This window comes from Bos javanicus, chromosome 13, assembly GCF_032452875.1.
Source record: "Bos javanicus breed banteng chromosome 13, ARS-OSU_banteng_1.0, whole genome shotgun sequence".
NCBI lineage: Eukaryota > Metazoa > Chordata > Mammalia > Artiodactyla > Bovidae > Bos > Bos javanicus.
In genome coordinates, this window is record NC_083880.1 from 22,968,706 (window position 1) to 22,989,785 (window position 21,080).

The 21,080-nt window shown below is 38.0% G+C and overlaps 1 protein-coding gene across 8 annotated transcripts in view; it reads left to right on the forward strand.

Annotated features, from left to right (window-relative positions):
* The window catches only part of MLLT10 (MLLT10 histone lysine methyltransferase DOT1L cofactor), a 207,895-nt gene that overhangs the window by 159,372 nt on the left and 27,443 nt on the right, over positions 1–21,080 (forward strand). For all 8 annotated transcript variants that reach the window (XR_009740239.1, XR_009740240.1, XM_061435970.1 and 5 more), the window contains one exon: positions 17,864–18,042. Coding sequence is in view for 6 of the 8 variants with exons in the window: in XM_061435970.1 (XP_061291954.1) it covers positions 17,864–18,042 (179 nt within the window). In the remaining 2 variants the exon portion in view is untranslated. The remainder of the gene's footprint in view (positions 1–17,863; positions 18,043–21,080) is intronic.

Genomic DNA, 21,080 nt, shown 5'->3' on the forward strand with positions numbered 1-21,080 from the left:
TTTCCTGGACTCACCTGCCTCTCCAGGCTCACCTTTCTCTCCTACTTCTTGTGGCATGAGTATATCCTAGTCAGTTTCCTGATAGACTGCTCTCTGCAAAATCAGTGATTTAAACTTTGGTTGTATCTGCTGGTATGACCTTCCATCTATTTTTATCTAAAGAAAGTAGAATTTAAAACTAAGCGTAGATTTATCTCCTGAAATTTTTTTCCCCGTCTGTTGACATTAACTAAAACCAAAACACCTTGCACTTCTGGTGTACCTGGTGGTCTAATGCTTTCTTCATTCTGTTTCTACTGCTGTTCCAGACAATTGTTTTTGTTTCTGTAATCTGTATCTTAGTCATACTTGTCTCACATTTGTGGAGGGGGATAAAAAAAACCCATAAACTCTTCTGTTAGAATGCTGAGATTCTGAAGCATTAAACTGGATTACTTTATTCACCCTCTAGCATTGATACATCTCAAAATGTCTTGTTATACAGAACTTTATAAAATTAAAATTTGCTATTTCTGTAAGACTTGCTTTGAAAAACTAATGAAAGTATAAGCACCAAGGACATATTGTATGTTGAATAGTCATTTTGAATTTTAAGCGTATTTCTTGATTTGCTGTTTCTCATAGAAGATCTTAGGACTTAATAATCATGGTGAGTTTTTTGAAAATGTGTAAAATATTCCATAAACTTTTGAAATTGGTATTTTTCAATAAGGAAGTAAGAATATCATCAATACAAAGAAAATTACTTTTAGGAAAGCACTTTGCCAAAATATATATTTTAAAAATAGCCTCAAGTAGGATGAATTCTGTTTGATGAGAGAAATTTAGGAAAGTTGAGTTGAAATAATATTAAAATTATTGTCCTAACAGAAAAAGAGAATTGAATAGATAGGAGAAAGACAGAATGTAAAAGCCTTTTAGTAAATTTTGGAAACTTTTAAGGCAGTTTGGAAAGGCAAAAAAAAATAGTCATTTGACGGCTTTGAGCAACAGTATTGTTGTTCAGTCAGTAAGTCATATCTGACTCTGCAACACATGGACCGGAGCACGCCAGGCTTCCCTGGCCTTCACTATCTCCTGGAGTTTGCTCACAAAACAATGGGGCTAGGTGGGGGGTAAATTTTAAATAGGTGTCTGTGAAGTTAAGTGCCTTGTATTTCATAACATTTTGTTTCATGGTGGTACCTTGGAACTAGCTAGCTTGAGTGATAGAATTTAGATTTTATGATATTACTGAAGTCTAAGTTTAACCTCTAGATTTCATATGGCAAGTATACTTAAAATAATGATGAAACAAGTACTGTGTATACAGGATTGCAGTTTAGTTTCATAGTCCAGTTAAAACCTAGCACATCATCAGCCTGATTTTCATCATCCTATTTAAAGCGTGATTTTGCTCTAGTGCTTTCTAGGTGGTTTAATTATTTGTTTGTTTATAGTTTTTCTGCCTTACTAGACTGTAAAGCCATGTAGCATAGGCAGTGGATTTTACTCTTTATTTCACTGGTATTTAACTTATCATCTAGTAGACTCTCCATGAATGTTGAATGAATAAATTATTGTCAGTTGCTACATAGTCCTTGAATAGGTTTTATATATTTCTGTAATGTGTTTATTTTCTTGAGAAATTAAGCTTTTGCATTAGGCCATCTTGTTTCTGTCAGGGTAGTAACTTGGTTCTTTGCTGCAAAAGTAGAGTTGCTTCATTTGTTTAGCTTCAAGTCTCACTTTTAATATAATTTTGAAATAGTAGATTAAAGTAGCTAAAGAGCTTAGATCTGTTTTCACCACAGTAATATTGGTAATTGATTTCAGTGCCCCATTTACTAAGGTTTTAAATTCCCTTAATTATGGTGCTTATAGTTTGTCACAACCATGCTTATTAAACAAATCTCATTTGATGGAGGAGACAAAGTAACGTCAACCAGTTATTCATAGATATCTGCTATAGGATTGAGAATAATATGAATGCTAATTGATTTGGGGGGAATATTCTCTCTCAAGAACAGGATCCTGCTGCTGCTAAGTCACTTCAGTCGTGTCCGACTCTGTGTGACCCCATAGATAGCAGCCCACCAGGCTCCCCGTCCTTGGGATTCTCCAGGCAAGAACACTGGAGTGGGTTGCCATTTCCTTCTCCAGTGCATGAAAGTGAAAGGTGAAAGGGAAGTCGCTCAGTCGTGTCCTACTTGTAGCAACCCCATGGACTGCAGCCTACCAGGCTCCTCCGTCCATAGGATTTTCCAGGGAAGAGTACTGGAGTGGGGTGCCATTGCCTTCTCAGGTTTATTCAGAATGATTTGTAGGAAACTAGATTTTTTTTTCTCTTCATAAATGTCCCCTTCTTCTTTCAAGGCAGGATTGAGGTAGAGATCTGAGAACAGGGATGAGTAGTTCCCAGACAGAACCGTTCCCCAGTCCCTCTGTGAATCATCTGAGATTAACTATGTGTAATGAGGCATCGCTGATGGGAGAAGCTGTTGGTGTGAATAGTGTGGAGACTGAGAATAGTGGATCTAGATCATTCTAGATCTAATTTCTTTTTCATCACAATAGACTTGTTTTTCCTTCTTACCGAATTAGTTGGTATGTTATTTTTATACAATAAATTGTTACACCCCAAGATACAACAAATACTGCTGTTGATTTCGGTATTTGTTCCTAAGGAGGAGGGAATTTAACTAATTACTATATAGCCTTGCTAAGTAATATAAGATATATATTACAGATAAAACAGTAAGACTTTTTCCATCTCAAAGCATCCAGGCTACTTTGCGGATCTCTGTAAGTACCTGAAAGATGGCTGTTCAAGACTTTTAAGTGATAAACACATAAGGATATTAATATATGAGTGGTGAATCAGCCACTGGGGCTAAAAGTCATTTGCAGTATGCATCTTATTTACAAAGTGAAATGTATAAGCATTTCATTGAAACTACAAGAGAAAAAGAATCTGAAAAGTTCTCATTGAAGGAATTAGTATAAATGGACATGAATTTATAAGAATTTATTTTAAATGATGCTGCTATTTGATAATACCTTTATTTAGAGTGCTACCTTTTTATTTTAGTGAAAAATAAATATATAATTACTAACCTCTTCCTGTTTTGACTTTAACTGTACTGATTTTTCCTTCTCATAAGTCTTAAGTTTTTCAACTTGTCTGTCATGGTAGTTTTTAGGAATTGGTTTATTAAAAATTCAAAATTAAAGTGTGTCCTTTCTTTAGACAATGTTGACAGTTTTATACTAACAGAGCAGGAACTTAAATTCATAGGTATGTACCAAACTCAAGCATGGTTCTAAAATAGATAATAGTGTTAAATTAATAATCCTAATGTAGCTTGGGAGCCTTCCCATATAAAGCAGCATTAGAGACCTGTAGTCACAGAAATGATAACTGAAAGGAATTCTCCATAAATGTGGATGGTTGATGGGATGAAGAACTCGATCGTGTTCTTATTGTATTTGTTTGAATTTGTTAAGACATGGTATGTTGGGTTCTAAGATCCCTTAAACTATTTACCTGTCAAGATTTAGAAGCCTACCTAAGTCTTTGATTTTTTTAAAGGCTATTTTCTACATCTGTGACACTTCTCTCTCACTGAGAGAAAGAAGAATCTGAGACCATATTCTCTGATTTGTAACAATTCTCTGATTCTATAATGTATCTATGTGTTACTTCTGGAATGGTTGAGAATAAGCATGTATATTCTGAATCTACTACTCTAAACCAATTAACGTATGCATCTACTCTATCCTTTTCTCTCTCCTAAAAACATCAGTTGTACATATTAATAAAACAAATCTTGCAGGCTGTGAGTATCTGCAGTATTAAACATTCCTTCTCAGGAGTGTCTTGGTTGTTTTTCATTTGGCAGGTATATATTGTTTCTATATCTAAGATCCTGGTTAGTTGCTTTGGGGAAATAAGTATATACTGCAAGTGGGTCCTGCCTTTGTTATTGTTGTCAGTCGCTAAGTTGTGTCCTACTGTTTGTGACCCCATGAACTGCAGCATGCCAGGCTTCCCTGTCTTTCACTGTCTCCCAGAGTTTGCTCACATTCATATCCATTGAGTCGATGATGCTATCTAACTATTCCATGCTCTGCCTCCCCCTTCTGCTTTTGCCTTCAATCTTTCCCATCATCAGGGTCATTTCCAGTGAGTTGACTCTTCACATGAGGTGTCAAAGTATTGAAACTTCAGCTTCAGTCCTTCCAGTGCATATTCAGGGTTAATTTCCTTTAGAATTGACTGATTTGAACTCCTCACAGTCCGGGGGACTCTCTTCTCCAGCACCACGATTTGAAGGCATCAGTTCTTTGGTGCTCTGCTTTCTTTATGGTCCAACTCATATCCATACGTGAATACTGGAAAATTTGACTATATGGACCTTTGTTTTGGGAACATAAAATCTAAGGAAAAGAATTGTGTATATAAATAATTTCCAGATAATAGTTATAACTTCTTAAATGATCTATAGTATAATAAGAGTTCAAGGTCAGAGGAAATTACTTTCATCTGAGGGAACGAGATATCCAGAGAATGGAACATTTTACCTGATGCTTAAAGTGTAGCTACTTGGAGTGGATTGATGTATATACCTGTTCCTGATAGAATAGTATATTCATGTAATAACAGCTAAATATTTGGAATTATGCTTCTCAGATTTTTCTTCATGATGCTTGTGGAGCATGCATCATGCTCCAAAAGTATTAGAAGCAACTAATATTTTTATTCCAAATTAGAAAGCTCATATTGAAAGTTGTTTCTAGGTGTGTGAAGATTTAGGAGACCTAAGAATCTGACCTTCCCCAGATCAGTCCTTAACGGAACTATGGAGAGAGACCAAAGCAGTGTAATAAACATATAAAACTTGTGAGAGGAAATAATTTTAAACTAAGAAAACATTATAAAAAGAGAGAGAAATTTTAGGTATGGAAGATTATAATGGTTAAAATAAAGAACACCATATATGGAATAAATAGCAATGCATAAAGCCAAGGAAGAGAATAATTAATAGGTAGGTCAGATTAAGGAAATCTGTAGAAAGATGGAAAGGATCTGTATAAAAAAATTAAAAAAGAACAGGGAAGCCTGGCGTGCTACACACAGCCCATGGGGTCACAAAGATTCGAACTCGACTGAGTGACTGAACAACAAGGAGGATAGAAGTAGAATCTAGATAACAGGAGCCCCAGAAAGGCAGAGAAAGAATGTAGAAGAGGAAATAATGTGAAGAAATAATGGAGATAAACTTTCTTTAAAAAAAAAAAAAAAAATGAGGTCTTAGATTGAAACAGCCCTTGGAGTGCCAAAGAAAAAAGAGTGAAGAAAAAATTCTCATCTGGACACATTATAGGGAAAATGTAGAAATATCAAGAAAGGAAAGAATTCTAAAACATGGACTCTTAACTATGAAGTGCTTCTTAAGGACATCGCAAAGGACTAAATAGAAGTGATTACTTTTCTAAGGAAATGGTACAACATATGAAAAGACTAGAGTTACAGGGATATTTATCATAGAGGAAAAGTGAAAGTATTGGGAATGTGAAAATTATACCTTATTTCTTACAGTATCACCTAGATTTGATCATTGAGTTTTATTTAGGAAGTTTATCTAATAACTTGAAAATATATCCTGGATATATTTTCTGGATATATCCAGGATATATTTTCCCAGACATCAAACCCAGAACAACAAGTTGTGTATTATTACGCATAAATAATGACTCTATGGTAAAAGACTGTCAATTTCTTATGATTCTTGTTTTCTTGGTGCTCAGATTCTAGTTGGAAGAGTCAGAAATATAGAGAATAAAATATTAGACATAATTATAGTAACTATGTTAAAGATTTGAGAGTAGTTTTTTCCTTGTCTTCACTTTCTAAAATTGAATGTTGTTGTTATTTTTATGTTTTTATTTAAATAACAAAAAATCTTTCATGAAGAATGAATAATTGTTTTAACAGCTGCCACATCTAATAAGATTATGATCTTCATTTTACTGGACAATTTTTGTTTCCTACTATACCTTCTTTTTTATTAAGGTAAAGAAATTAAAAAATAAATCACTGTGTGATGAACTTCATGATGTTTCTCATCTAGGCTTATGATTGATACCAGTTTCGGTGTGTCTTATCTCTTCTTAGTTTAGTACTTTCCTTCATTAACCTGACTACCTGTATTTTTATACTTCATCTGAGCTAAATGTTTAGGTTCCTGATATTAGCCTTGAGTAACATTTACATTACTTGGCAACACTAGTACACATCACTGGGAACCTCTCAATTTTTGCCATGGTATTTTAGTTCTTCCTCCCCTTTCCCTGTCCCCACTGTAGTAGATGTCTTTGTCTTTTATTCCCAGGAAAACCTTGATCTCTCAACACCCAGTTCTGCAACTGTGCTTGATTTGTATCCATCTTCTTTTCTTTCTCTCCAGTCCTTCTTGCAGTCAAAGGCTAATCCTTACTTGTGATCTGGATCTCATCTATCCTTTTTATGCCGTCATTTTATGACAGTGAGACCTTATCATTTTAGTTTCTTTATCCTCTCTTTCACTATCACTTATCTTTGACCATCTACATCTAAACATGCTCTAGTCTTTCCTCTTGAAAAAACACCCAGACTCTCTTTTAATCCCTTTCCTATTTGTGTGCCTAAGCTTCAGACCGTTTTCCATGCATACCCCTGTTTAAGATCTTCTGTGCTTCTTCATTGAGAGAATTCGTGTCTATCGTCAGTTCTGGACCCAGTTGTAACCATTATATCTCAAATTATTACTCTTCCTATTCTTTCTGTTCTTGAGGACTTTTTTAAGATTTTCACCTTTCATATTCCTTACCCTCTCTTTTATAATCTCCACTTGTTAATCTCTGTGTGCTATATCTATTTAATTTCTTTAGCACTTTTTGTTCACTCATAATTTCTTTACTCTATTATTGTTTCTGTTTAGTGAATGTGTTTTTAAATTTTAGGAATTCTTTGTGGGTTTTTCTTTTTTAATGGACCTGGTCTGGTTTTTTCTTTCTTGTTTTTAAGAATTTAGCTCTGGAAAAGGTCAGTTTTCATTCCCATCCCAAAGAAAGGCAATGCCAAAGAATGCTCAAACTACTGCACAGTTGCACTCATCTCACACACTAGTAAAGTAATGCTCAAAATTCTCCAAGCCAGGCTTCAGCAATACGCGAACCATGAACTTCCAGATGTTCAGGTTGGTTTTAGAAAAGGCAGAGGAACCAGAGAATTGCCAACATCGCTGGATCATCGAAAAAGCAAGAGAATTCCAGAAAAACATCTATTTCTGCTTTATTGACTATGCCAAAGCCATTGACTGTGTGGATCACAATAAACTGTGGAAAATTCTGAAAGAGATGGGCATACCAGACCGCCTGACCTGCCTCTTGAAAAACCTATATGTAGGTCAGGAAGCAACAGTTGGACCTGTACATGGAACAACAGACTGGTTCCAAATAGGAAAAGGAGTACATCAAGGCTGTATATTGTCACCCTGCTTATTTAACTTATATGCAGAGTACCTCATGAGAAAAGCTGGGCTGGAAGAAGCACAAGCTGGAATCAAGATTGCTGGGAGAAATATCAATAACCTCAAATATGCAGATGACACCACCCTTATGGCAGAAAATGAAGAGGAACTAAAAAGCCTGTTGATGAAAGTGAAAGAGGAGAGTGAAAAAGTTGGCTTAAAGCTCAGCATTCAGAAAACAACGATCATGGCATCTGGTCCCATTACTTCATGGGAAATAGATGGGGAAACGTTGGAAACAGTGTCAGACTTTATTTTTGAGCTCCAAAATCACTACAGATGGTGATTGCCATCTGTAGTGATTTTGAAATTAAAAGACGCTTACTCCTTGGAAGGAAAGTTACGACCAACCTGGATAGTATATTGAAAAGCAGAGAGATTACCTTGCCAACAAAGGTCCGTCTAGTCAAGGCTATGGTTTTTCCAGTGGTCATGTATGGATGTGAGAGTTGGACTGTGAAGAAAGCTGAGTGCCAAAGAATTGATGCTTTTGAACTATGGTGTTGGAGAAGACTCTTGAGAGTCCCTTGGACTGCAAGGAGATCCAACCAGTCCATCCTAAAGGAGATCAGCCCTGGGTGTTCTTTGGAAGGACTGATGCTGAGGCTGAAACTCCAATACTTTGGCCACCTGATGTGAAAAACTGACTCCTTGGAAAAGACCCTGATGCTGGGAATGATTGAAGGTGGGAAGAGAACGGGACAACAAAGGATGATATGGTTCGATGGCTTCACCAACTCGATGGGCATGAGTTTGAAATGAAAGACTGTAAATTAAAGTCATTCCTCATCAGAATGTTGAGGAATTTCATCATTTCAGTCTATTTCACTGTGGACTTACAGATTTGTATGGATTATAATCCCTTTGTTGTGGTGCTCAAATTGTTCACAGTTAGCCATTGGGAGCCCTTTAAGATGGCTCCATGTCCTTCTTATAGGTCTCCACTGTTCTTTTAATACTTCCTCACTACCTGATACTGGTCAGTTGAGGGCCTCCCTTAGCTCCTAGAGGCTTCTTGCTCATCCTTGCATATGTGCCCCTAGGTGATGGTTTGAGTCCTTTTCATACTTAGAATCTCTTTTGACTTTCCCTTCTGCTGCATTTCTCTTGCTTTCTCTTCTACATCTCCCACTGGCTATCCTGCCCTTCCTTGGTTTTTAAGGGCTCATTTGATTACACTGGGCTCATCCTCATATCCAGATAATGTACCTATTTTAAGTTCAGCTGATCAGTACCTTAATTCAATCTGCCAGGTGTCTTCAGAACAGTTGCTAGATTAGTGTTTGGTTGAATAACCAGGAGAGGGGGAACTTGGGAAACATCTTTCAAATTCTGCTTATCACAGCAGGATAATCCCAGGTTCTTATAGAATGTTGTTCTTTCTCTCATTTTTTTATTCCTTTTCTTAGGTTCTTAATCATTTGGAATCTTTGTGTCCTAATCCTTATTTGCTGGTTCTATTTTCTAAGGTTCTTAGAAGACAGTCAAATTTTAATGTTTATATATGCTAACTTGTGAGAAAGAGGATTGTTCTTCCCTTGTTTTCTAATTTTGTTTTGCAAGCTCATTTTCTATTCTGAGTTGAGGATGTATCCCTTCAGAGAGTGACAAGACTGCCTAACCCCTTCTTATGTTAATTTAATGTTTGGGATTTACCAGACCAGGAACATGGTGTAAATTCAAACCCCCAAACCTATTTGAAGACAAGGCTGTCAACCTATTTGAATCTCAAGGCAGATTTTCCATCCTTTATTCAAAGCTGAGATCAAATTGGATAAACTTTTTTCTCCCTGTGTATGCTGTGATTTGGGGGTTTTGTGTTTTGTGAGAGTCTTTTGGGGGTGGAGTTGGGAAAGAATAGCTTAACTTTCCCCTCAAAGTCTAGCCGTTGTAAAGTCTAAACTATATAAACAAGGTCTTATCAATTTCAGCTTTTCCTCCATTGGAGACTCAAGGTTTATCTCTTTCCTTGTGAGCATTAAAGCCAAGCTCCTAGGTTTCGGACAGAGGCTGCTCTAGGGCAGCTATTAAAGCTTTTCCTCTTCATTTTGGCCCCTAAGGTTTTTTTCTTTCTTTAGGCTCAACTATTCATTTTTAGGTAATTTTAATCAGAAAGATTTTTACATTGCCTGATCTCCCTCATTGACAGAAACAAATTCCCCCATTGATTGATTGATTTTTGTTTTTTTAACCCACTTCATACTGGCTTCTTTCTGCAACTACTACTACACTTAGGTCGGAAATAGCTTTCACATTGCCAAGTTCAGATGGGTATTTTCACTTTGCTTTTTTCATGATCATCTTACATCACTTCCCCTTCTCTTCTTCTTGCCTTAGCTTGGTTGTCCTACTGTTTTGACCATTTGTTTTTAGTTTTCTTGTGGCTTCCCTTTCATCCTGATTTGGTGTTGAAATTCCTTGAGGCTCAGTCCTGAGCCTCTGGTTCGCTCATTCCATAATTCTCACCAGATTTAAGATAAATAAAATCTTTGGCCTCAAGTATTGCAGTGATTAAAGTTAGCTCCCTGATTCCACTCTTCTGTTGTCTTTTAAAAAAAATCATTTTTGACTCTGTCGAGTCTTTGTTGCTTTGTGTGGGCTTTCTCTCGTTGCAGTGAATGGGGGCTGCTTTTTGTTGTGGTGTGCAGGCTGTTCGTTGCAGTGGCCTTTCTTGCTTCAGAGCCCGAGCTCTAGGCACACAGGCTTCTGTGGTTGCAGCATGTGGGCTCAGTGATTGTGTACACGGACTTAGTTTGTCCACAGCACTTGGAATTCTTGGACCAGGCTTTGAACCGATGTGCCCTGCATTGGCAAGTGGATTTTTATCCACTGTGCCACTGGGCAAGTCCCCTTCTATTGTCTTTTAAGGCATTCGCATTATATTCAAAGTGATCTTTAAAAAATACTATTCTGATCTTGTTACTCTCTAGGTTAAAATGCTTTAATAGTTTTCCATTACTGTGATTTTGGCAAGTCGTTTATTGCCTGCAGAGTTCTACCTGAACTTGTTCTTGGGCTGGATTCTAGCTTCATTTTTGAGTATCTTGTTTCTTTGCTTATTATACCGCACAGAGAATTAGTAGAAAAACCTCATCCAAAACCTTTGGGAGGAGAGAAACAGTAGTTTCCAGGGCCAGGTGAACAAGAACCTAATAGACTACTAGTAGTATTAGACTAACTTAGGTCTGACCATTCTCTGCCGTGGTGGGCATGTGTTAAAGGTGTAAGTTCCCCGCAGAAACGCTCCACATCAGGTTAGATCACATATTCATCCCTGGCCAGGAGTATATCCCTAATGGAAAATAGGGTGCTGTTTGAAAAAGAAATGGGAATGAATTCTCAGCAAGTAAAAATAGAGACCACCCCTAAGGATTTCTGCTCTTTACTGCTGATCCTTTTTTTTTTTCTTTTTGTACTGTGAATCTTAATTAAGTTACCCTTCATATTCTGTCGTAGCACATTCTACTTTTTCATCATAGCACTAATAGTTGTGTGATTATTTAATGTGTGGATCTGTCACTGTAAGCTCCATGAGTGCAAGGATAGTATCTGTTTTCTTTTTTTGTAGTGTGTTTAGCAGCACATATTGCATCTGATCATATAAGGCACATAAATATTTGTGGAATATTGTAAAATCAGGTCAATTCTGCAATATTCAATTGATATCAAAATGATATAAAACATTTTGAAATATAATGAAACCCCAAAATGTGTATGGTGAGTTAATAAAAGGATTAAAATTCTCTATCCAGTATATAGGCAGCTGTATACAGCACAACTGTAAGCTATGTACTGAAAAGTTTGAAAATATATAATAATATTTAAATATATAAATTAATATTAAATATAGAAAGTACATAATTATATTAAATATATAAATTAATATTTTAATGTTAAATATATTGTTTATCGGAGAAGGCAATGGCACCCCACTCCAGTACTCTTGCCTGGAAAATCCCATGGATGGAGGAGCCTGGTAGGCTGCAGTCCATGGGGTCGCTAAGAGTCGGACACTACTGAGTGACTTCACTTTCACTTTCCACTTTCATGCATTGGAGAAGGAAATGGCAACCCACTCCAGTGTTCTTGCCTGGAGAATCCCAGGGACAGGGGAGCCTGGTGGGCTGCCATCTATGGGGTCGCACAGAGTTGGACACTACTGAAGCAACTTAGGAGGAGGAGGAGGAGGATATTGTTTATATTTCATTATAATATGTTATATATTATAGTGTATTGTATTATATGCATTAATTATATATAATTATATTAAATATATAAATTAATGTTTTTTAAAAATATATTTAAAAGTTTCTTTTCCTGCTTTCACATTTATTTAAAATTATTAACAATGAGTATGTGTTGTCTTTTGAACAAGCTTTTCTCCTTCACTCTTTGTTCAGTTAACTATGTACCTAACCTTTAGGTCTTGGTGTATCATTTTTTCTGCTTCTTAATTTTTCACTTTGACGGCACCCTTTTCTCTTCCATCAGAGCACTTGGCACAGCTTATAGTCATGTGTTTGTTTTAATGTCTGCCTCCCTGGTTAGTTTGTATATTCCTGGAGAGCAGAGATCTTTTCTGTCGTGTTCCCTACTTTATTCCCTGCTCCTAGCATAGTGGCTATATTTTAGCACATATGAAATAAATATTTCTTGGATGGATAAACGAATCAGTATGTTACTGCCACTCTATTTGTCATTCTGCATCTTTGTTTCTTATTCTGTCTTGAACAGGTGAATTTCAGGGTATTTTCCTAGAGTTTGTGCATTGCAGGATTCAGGTCTATTTAGTTTGATGAATATCACCTTGATTTGGATTAAAATAGCATATAGCTTGTAAAAGATGGAAATAGAGTGAAGTTAAACAGAAAACAAGTACAGAACAATCTAAAGAGGATCATTTGCTTTCGGAAAAAAAGATTTAGAGGTCTTAGTGATAATGCTGAACCATAATACCTGATGTATGAGAGAGTTGAGGTAAGCAAGTGAGCTTCATTTTCAAAAAACACTCAGAATTCCATGCTTTCCTGATTTGATAAGAAAGGAAAATTTTGATTTGTTCCATTTTATTGCAATAACCTGAACACTAGTTTCAAAGTGTGATTGCTGCCTATTTAGCTGTGCAGTTTCCCATTTAAGTACATGCTAATGCAGTATGAAAATAGACTTAAGTTTAGAGATTGAAGATCCTCAAACACCACAGTTTTGCTTTTTGGTATTATACTTTCATGATATACCATTGCAGTGATAATGGTATTTGTAGTTTTCAAAGTGTAGTGGGGACATTTGGGGCTTCCATGGTGGCTCAGTGGTAAAGAATCTGCCTGCCAATGCAAGAGGCATGGTTTTAATCCCTGGGATAGGAAGATCCCTTGGAGAAGGAAATGGCAACCCACTCCAGGATTCTTGCTTGGGAAAGCCCATGGAGGAGCTTGGTGGGCTACAATCCAAGGAGTTCTAAGAGTCAGATACAATTTAGCAACTAAGCAACAACAACAGGGACTTTAGGGGACCTGACAATTAAAATACAGTACTTTCCTGACTTAACTGTGCTTTAGGCATTGTTAGAGACTTTACATGGATATTCTAAAATAAAAACCTTTAAGGTAGCTATTATCTTGGTTTTATAGCAAAGAACATTATAGAGGCTCAGAAAGTTGAGATCCCATGCTTGGGAGAGCCTGTACTTTTGTCTCAGGTGAAAACTTGTACTCTTGTAATTTCAGCCTTCTGCCTCCAGCTCACTTTTGTCTTTTAGATTTGGTAACTGGAGATTCCATGTATATTATGCTTTATGATAATTTAAAAAAGCACTCTACCTTTTAAGGTATTTTTACCCTAAAACTTAAATTTTGAGTTCAAGTACTTCTCTCTGGAACTCTTCTACCCCACTCTGTTCCTCTGTACTTTTTCATCTCCTATGACCTTCTGGTACTTAGTGTTTCCCTCCTGTATCTAGTGGCTTATGAGTACTTACTAGCTCTGCTGTGAGACTGGGTTCTTGCAAGGAAGAATTCCTTTGTGCTCTTTGCTGTCTTCAGTGCCTTTTCAAATAATTAGTACCTCAATATTTGTTGAATGTTAAAACTACCCTTTAAATGGTAATGTTCCCTAGGTCCTGTCTTTAATCTTCTCTTGATCACACTGAGAACTTCTTTGGGTGATCTCATTTTTCCATTCCTTGCCTTTGACCAGTGTCCATATCACAGTTGTTATAATCAGTTACTTAACGAAGCCAAGTAGGTGACATGAATGAGGATACATTATCAGTGTGAACAGAACTTCAGGTTTTTTAGAAGAAAATAGAAATCTAGGCTTTTTAATGTGAAGTTTCTGTGTGTCTTAATATGAACTGTAGTTAGCAGGCCAGCAGAAAGCCTTTTTGAGTTTTCATGTTTATTCTATCTTTGTCATCCTTCTGACTCCTGTATCTCTAGACCTGACATCCTTCTGACATCCTTGTATCTCTAGACCTGATTTTTCTGCTAAGCTTCAGACTCCGTACATTCTCTTCTAGACCATCTAGGCCTTCTGTGTCCCGTAGGCATCTCAAAGACTGTGATGTTCAACCTGAACCTCAAACATGTATTTAGGAAGTGGTTTCAGTTGTAAAGTCCGATGGCTGTATGAATTTGACTCTTGGTTCCACCATCTACTAGGTCACTAAACAGGTTAGTTCAGTTCCTTAAACTTGTTTGCTCATATGTAAAATGGGAGTAATAGTACTTCATTGGTCTGTTGTGCTAGCACAGTGACCTACACGTAGTAACAAGTGCTGGGTGCTCTCAGTTGCTGTTCCTGCTTCAGTGAATGCTGTTTACCACTCTCACACCCACTTGAGTTCAGTTCAGTCGCTCAGTCATGTCCGACTCTTTGCGACACCATGAACCGCAGCACGCCAAGCCTCCCTGTCCATCACCAACTCCCGGAGTCCACCCAAACCCATGTCCATTGAGTCGGTGATGCCATCCAACCATCTCATCCTCTGTCATCCCCTTCTCCTCCTGCCCTCAGTCTTTCCCAGCGTCAGGGTCTTTTCCAGCATCAGGGTCTTTTCCAGTAAGTCAGCTCTCCGCAACAGGTGGCCAAAGTATTGGACTTTCAGCTTCAACATCAGTCCTTCCAATGAACACCCAGGACTGATCTCCTGGGTGACTGGAGATGGACTGGTTGTATCTCCTTGCAGTCCATGGGACTGTCTTCTCCAACACCACAGTTCAAAAGCATCAATTCTTCAGCGCTCAGCTTTCTTCGTAGTCCAACTCTCACATCTATACATGACCACTGGAAAAACCATAACCTTGACTAGATGGACCTTTGTTGGCAAAGTAGTGTCTCTGCTTTTGAATATGCTGTGTAGGTTGGTCATAACTATCCTCCTAAGGAGTAAGCGTCTTTTAATTTCATGGCTGCAATCATCATCTGCAGTAATTTTGGAGCCCAGAAAAATAAAGTCAACCACTGTTTACACTGTTTCCTCATCTATTTCCCATGATGGGACTGGGTGCTGTGATCTTAGTTTTCTGAATGTTGAGCTTTAAGCCAACTTTTTCACTCTCCTCTTTCACTTTCATCAAGGGGCTCTTTAGTTCTTCACTTTCTGCCATAGGGAGGTATCATCTCCATATCTGAGGTTATTGATATTTCTCCCAGCAATCTTGATTCCAGCTTGTGCTTCCTCCAGCCCAGCGTTTCTCATGATGTACTCTGCATATGTTAAATAAGCAGGGTGACAATATACAGCCTTGACGTACTCCTTTTCCTATTTGGAACCAATCTGTTGTTCCGTGTCCAGTTCTAACTGTTGCTTCCTGACCTGCATACAGGTTTCTCAAGAGGCAGGTCAGGTATGCCCATCTCTTTCAGAATTTTCCAGTTTATTGTGATCCACTTACTGGTGCTTAAGAGTCATTCTTGACTGTTTTCTTTTATTCTTCAAATATAATTAGTTTCCAGTCCTGTGAATGTAATTTTTGTAATGTCTCTTTATTGCTGTTGCTTTAAGTTTTTAAAAAATAATATTTTTGCTCATCAATATTACTGTAGCAGCCCTTAACAGCTTTCTCAATCTCTTTTTAAACCTCTTTCCCAGGCTGTTCTCAGCATTGTGCCCGCGGTTTATGTTTGCTGAAACACAAAATCTGGTCACACCAAACTTCTGCTTACAGTCCTTTAGTGGTTTCCTATTGTCTCTAGATTTCTAACACGTTAATTTTTACTATTCTTAATTCCTGCTTATTTTTTAGCCTCATTTCTGCTTAGGCTGCATGGGTGGTACATATAAGCTCTTGGAATCTACTTGGCTCTTTGTGGCATGTTTCTTCCTCAGAATGCCCTTCTCCTCTGTCCTGCAGCTTCTTTAGGAATGGGCTCTAAAGGTACCCTTCTCACCCACAGTCTCTCCCTCCAGGTCTGGGTCAGATGCCCCTCTTTATGCACTCCCAGCCTCCCGAGGATGTCTCTGTCACAGTGCTCTTCACAGTCTTTTGTAATTGTCTCTTTTTTCCGCTAAGCTTCTTGAAGGCAGAGACCACATATCTTGAATGGCTTTGTATTTCTAGAGCTTAGAATAATGTCTGGTAAACAGTGAGCTCTCAGATGTTTGTGGAAATGAATGCATTTGTTGAGTGAATAAGTAATTATCTTTTTTTTTTTTTTCCTGGAGAAATGGTAGATATAAAAAGGGTCATAGGAGCCTTAGTTATAGCTGTAAGACCTTTAAAAATGTCCCAATTTTTTTTTAATTCCCCTTGTTTGAAGATTATAGGTACTTTTATATATATATTATGAATTAATAGTATTTGTATTTTTTAGACACAAAGTAAATTGTACTGTCATTATAGATAACTAGTTATTGCCTTCGAGGGCTGTATTTTCTCACTGTTTTTGTTTTTTGTTTTTAATACAGCCCTCTTAGATTCTTTTTTCCCCTGCTTTCTCCTCTGTGTTAGGATCTTATTACCTCCCAGCCTCCCAGGAGCCCTGGTTTATTACAAGATTTCTCAGTTTCTTTTGCTGTTGACTCCAAGGGCCAGATAATTCTTAGTTCTGAGGAGCTGTCCAGTTCATTGTGAGATGTTTAGCAACATCCCCTGGCAATTACCCCTAGAGGAGGAAATGCCTACCTTCTCCAGTACACTTGTCTAGAAAACCCCATGGACAGAGGAGCCTGGTGTGCTACAGTCCATGTGGTCACAAAGAGTCGTGACAGGACTGAATGACTGAGCCTGCACACACCATTGACCTACCAGATGCCAGTAGCCCCTCCTAGTTTTGACCACCAAAAATGTCTCCAGACACTGTCAAGTCTCTTGTGGAGCAAAATCACCCCTGATTGAGAGCCCAGTGGTTTATAGGGATTCCTGTCTCTTAACCTTTATCCTTAAAGAGCCTCTCCTTGGACTCCTAGGCATCAGTATAAGAACACGAGCTCCAGTCTTTTTAAAAGAAACCCACAGAGCACTTTTTAAGTAACTCTTTGTTTCCTCTTAACTTGTGTTCATGTTCTGTCTCTGTTCTCTTCCCATCCACTTTTCTAGACGGGATTGCTTCTGTTCTTTCTTTCTGGCTTTTACCCCTGTGGTGCCACTGAAAATGCTTTCAAGTCTTTATAGTCCTTTTCTGTGTTCTCTGAAGTGAATGCATCCAACACCTCGTATTCCATGTCCCTGGCCACCCTGACTCGTACTTAGATATCCCATCCAGTCAGTCATAAAGTCCTGTTTATTTTACCTCTCGAATGTCTACAGAACCCACCGGTACTCTTTATTCTCACGGAGGGGGTGTCCACCAGTGGCATCAAGCTTTTTGTTGTTCTTGGCATGTCTAGTCTTGTTCCCTTTATTTTCTGCATTGTAATCTGGATGTTCTTTCGAAGACAGAGTCTCCTACCATTTCAGACCTTCTCAGTTCATGAGCTCTGGCTCCTAACTCTCTGCATTTTTGAAAGGTTTACCAAGTGATTTTTATACAGTTTCTAATGTCTTCATTTTGCGGTTTAACAAACATGTCATTTCTTTTAGGAATTCCTAAAATCCTTATTATTATTCTTACAAAGCACCTCCTGAGGTGATTTCTGTCTCTTAACAAACCATCATTGATGTGTAAAAAATGACTTAGGTTCTTTAAAACACCTGCTTTATGAAAAGTCAGTTTTTATTCTTTTTTTTTTAAACCAATAAAATTATCATTGTGGGAAGGATCAGGAGCAAAGATGGGTACTTTAACGTATTGATTAATATTGCGTGTCTGTGACAGATTTGACTGCTAAGTTATAAAATATTTTAATAAGACCTTTTTTTCCCTTATAGGTATTTATAACAGCAATGATGTAGCAGTATCATTTCCAAATGTAGTATCTGGCTCAGGATCGAGTACTCCTGTCTCCAGTTCTCATTTACCTCAGCAACCTTCTGGGCATTTACAGCAAGTGGGCGCTCTCTCCCCGTCAGCTGGGTCATCTGCACCCTCTGCTGTTGCTGCAACTCAGGTAAATTATTACAATGTTACAAAGTAATGTGGATCGTTTTGTCATTTTTAAACTGTTTTATTTTAAGAGAGAAATGAATAGGACTTCCTGTAGGAAGTTATAAAATGTCTCAACCTGTATTGACATGAGTGGAAATAATACTCATTTTTACTTGATATTCCTGAGAGCACAAACTGATGTTGGCACCAACTAATTCTTTTAGATTTCTGCATTTCTGATTTTGTCCTAATAATGTGAAATAGTAATTTGGGGGCAGCTTTTATTCTTTATTTTAAAACTAGGACTTACAAGTACAGTTCAGTTGCTCAGTCATGTTTGACTCTTTGCCACCAGTGGACTTCAGCACACCAGGCTTTCCTGTCCATCACCAACTCCCAGGGCTTGCTCAAACTTGTGCCCATCAAGTCGGTGGTATTATCCAGCCATCTCCTCCTCTGTCGCTCCTTCTCCTCCTACCTTCAGTCTTTCCCAGTATTAGGGTCTTTTCCAGTGAATCAGTTCTTCCCATCAGGTTGCCAAAGTATTGGAGTTTCAGCTTCAGCATCAGTCCTTGCAATGAATATTCAGGACTGATTTCCTTTAGGATGGACTGGTTGGATCTCCTTGCAGTCCAAGAGACTTTCAAGAGTCTTCTCCAACACCACAGTTCAAAAGCATCAGTTTTTCGGCACTCAGCTTTCTTTATAGTCCAACTCTCACATCCGTACATGACTACTGGAAAAACCATACCCTTGACTAGATGGACCTTTGTCTACAAAGTAATTGTCTCTTTTTTTTAACATGCTCTCTAGGTTGGTCATAGCTTTTCTTCCAAGGAGCAAGCATCTTTTAATTTCATGGCTTCAGTCACCATCTGCAGTGATATTGGAGCTGAGTAAATAAGTCTGTCACTGTTTCCATTGTTTGCCCATGTATTTACCATGAAGGGATGGGCCCAGATGCCATGTTCTTCCTTTTTTAATGTTGAGTTTCAAGCAAGCTTTTTCACTCTCCTCTTTCACTTTCATCAAGAGGCTCTTTAGTTCTTCGCTTTCTGCCATAAGGGTGGTGTCATCTGCATATGTGAGGTTATTGATATTTTTCCCTGCCATCTTGATTCCAGCTGTGCTTCATCCAGCCCAGCATTTCACATGATGTACTCTGAATATATATTAAATAAGCAGGATGACAGTATACAGCCTTGACATACTTCTTTCCCAATTTCAAACCAGTCCATTGTTCCATGTCTGGCTCTAACTGTTGGTTCTTGACCTGCATACAGATTTCTCAGGAGACAAGTGGTCTGGTATTCCCATCTCTTTAAGAATTTTTCACAGTTTGTTATGATGCACACAGTCAAAGGCTTTGGTGTACTCAGTAAAGCAGAAGTAGATGTTTTTCTGGAACTCTCGCTTTTTTGATGATCCAATGGATGTTGGCAATTTTATCTCTGGTTCCTCTCCCTTTTCTAAATCCAGCTTGAACATCTGGAAGTTCAGTGTTCATGTACTGTTGAAGCCTGGCTTGGAGAATTTTGAAAGTAATGCTAGCATTATTTTGCTAGCGTGTGAGATGAGTACAGTTGTGCGGTAGTTTAAGCACTCTTTGGCATTGCCTTTCTTTGGGATTGGAGTGAAAACTGACCTTTTCCAGTCCTGTGGCCCCTGCTGCATTTTCCAGATTTGCTGGCATATTGAGTGTAGCACTTTGACAACATCATCATTTAGGATTTGAAATAGCTCAACTGAAATTCCATCACCTCCACTAGCTTTGTTCATAGTGGTCCTTCCTAAGGCCCACTTGACTTCACATTCCAGGATGTCTGACTCTAGGTGAGTGATCACACCATCATGGTTGTCTGGGTCATAAAGATCTTTTTTGCGTAGGTTTCTTCTGTTTTTTCTTACCACCTCTTCTTAATATCTTCTGCTTCTGTTAGGTCCATATTGTTTCTGTCCTTTATTGTGCCTGTCGTTGCATGAAATGTTCCCTTGGTGTCTCTAATTTTCCTGAAGAAATCTCTAGTCTTTCTCATTTTATTGTTTTCCTCTATTTCTTTGCATTGATCACTGAGGAAGGCTTTCTTATCTCTCTTGGGTATTCTTTGGAACTCTGTATTCAGATGTGTAGATCTTTCCTTTTCTCCTTTGCCTTTAGCTTTTCTTCTTTTCTCAGCTATTTGTAAGGCCTCCTCAGACAAAATTTTGCCTTTTTGCATTTCTTCTTCTTGGGGATGGGTCTTGATCACTGCTTCCCATACAGTGTTACGAACGTCCATCCATAGTTCTTCAGGCACTCTTAACAGATCTAATCCCTTGAATCTATTTGTCACTTCCACTGTGTAATCATAAAGGATTTGGTTTAGGTTATAGCTAAATGGTCTAGTGGTTTTCCCTACTCTCTTCAATTTAAGTCTGAATTTGGCAATAAGGAGTTCATGATCTGAGCCACAGTCAGCTCCTGGCCTTGTTTTTGCTGACTGTATAGAGCTTCTCCATCTTTGGCTGCAAAGAACATAATCAGTATGATTTCGATATTGACCATCTGGTGATATCCATGTGTAGAGTTGTCTTTTGTGTTGTTGAAAGAGGGTGTTTGCTATGACTAGTGCATTCTCTTGGCAAAATTGTGTTAGCCTCTGCCCTGCTTCACTTTGTACTCCCAACTGCCTGTTACTGCAGGTATCTCTCAACTTCCTAGTTTTGCATTCCAGTCCCCTATGATGAAAAGGACATGTTTTTTGGGTGTTAGTTCTAGAAGGTCTTGAGGTCTTCATTGAAGCGTTCAACTTCAGCTTCTTCAGCATTAATGGTTGGGGCATAGACTTGGATTACTGTGATACTGAATGGTTTGCCTTGGAATGAAACAGATCATTCTGTCATATTTGAGACGGCACACAAGTACTGTATTTCGGACTTTTTTGTTGATTATGAGGGCTATTCCATTTCTTGTAAGGGATTTTTGCCCACAGTAGTAGATATAATGATCATCTGAGTTAAATTTGCCCATTCCAGTCCATTTTAGTTCACTGATTTCTAAAATGTCAATGTTGACTCTTG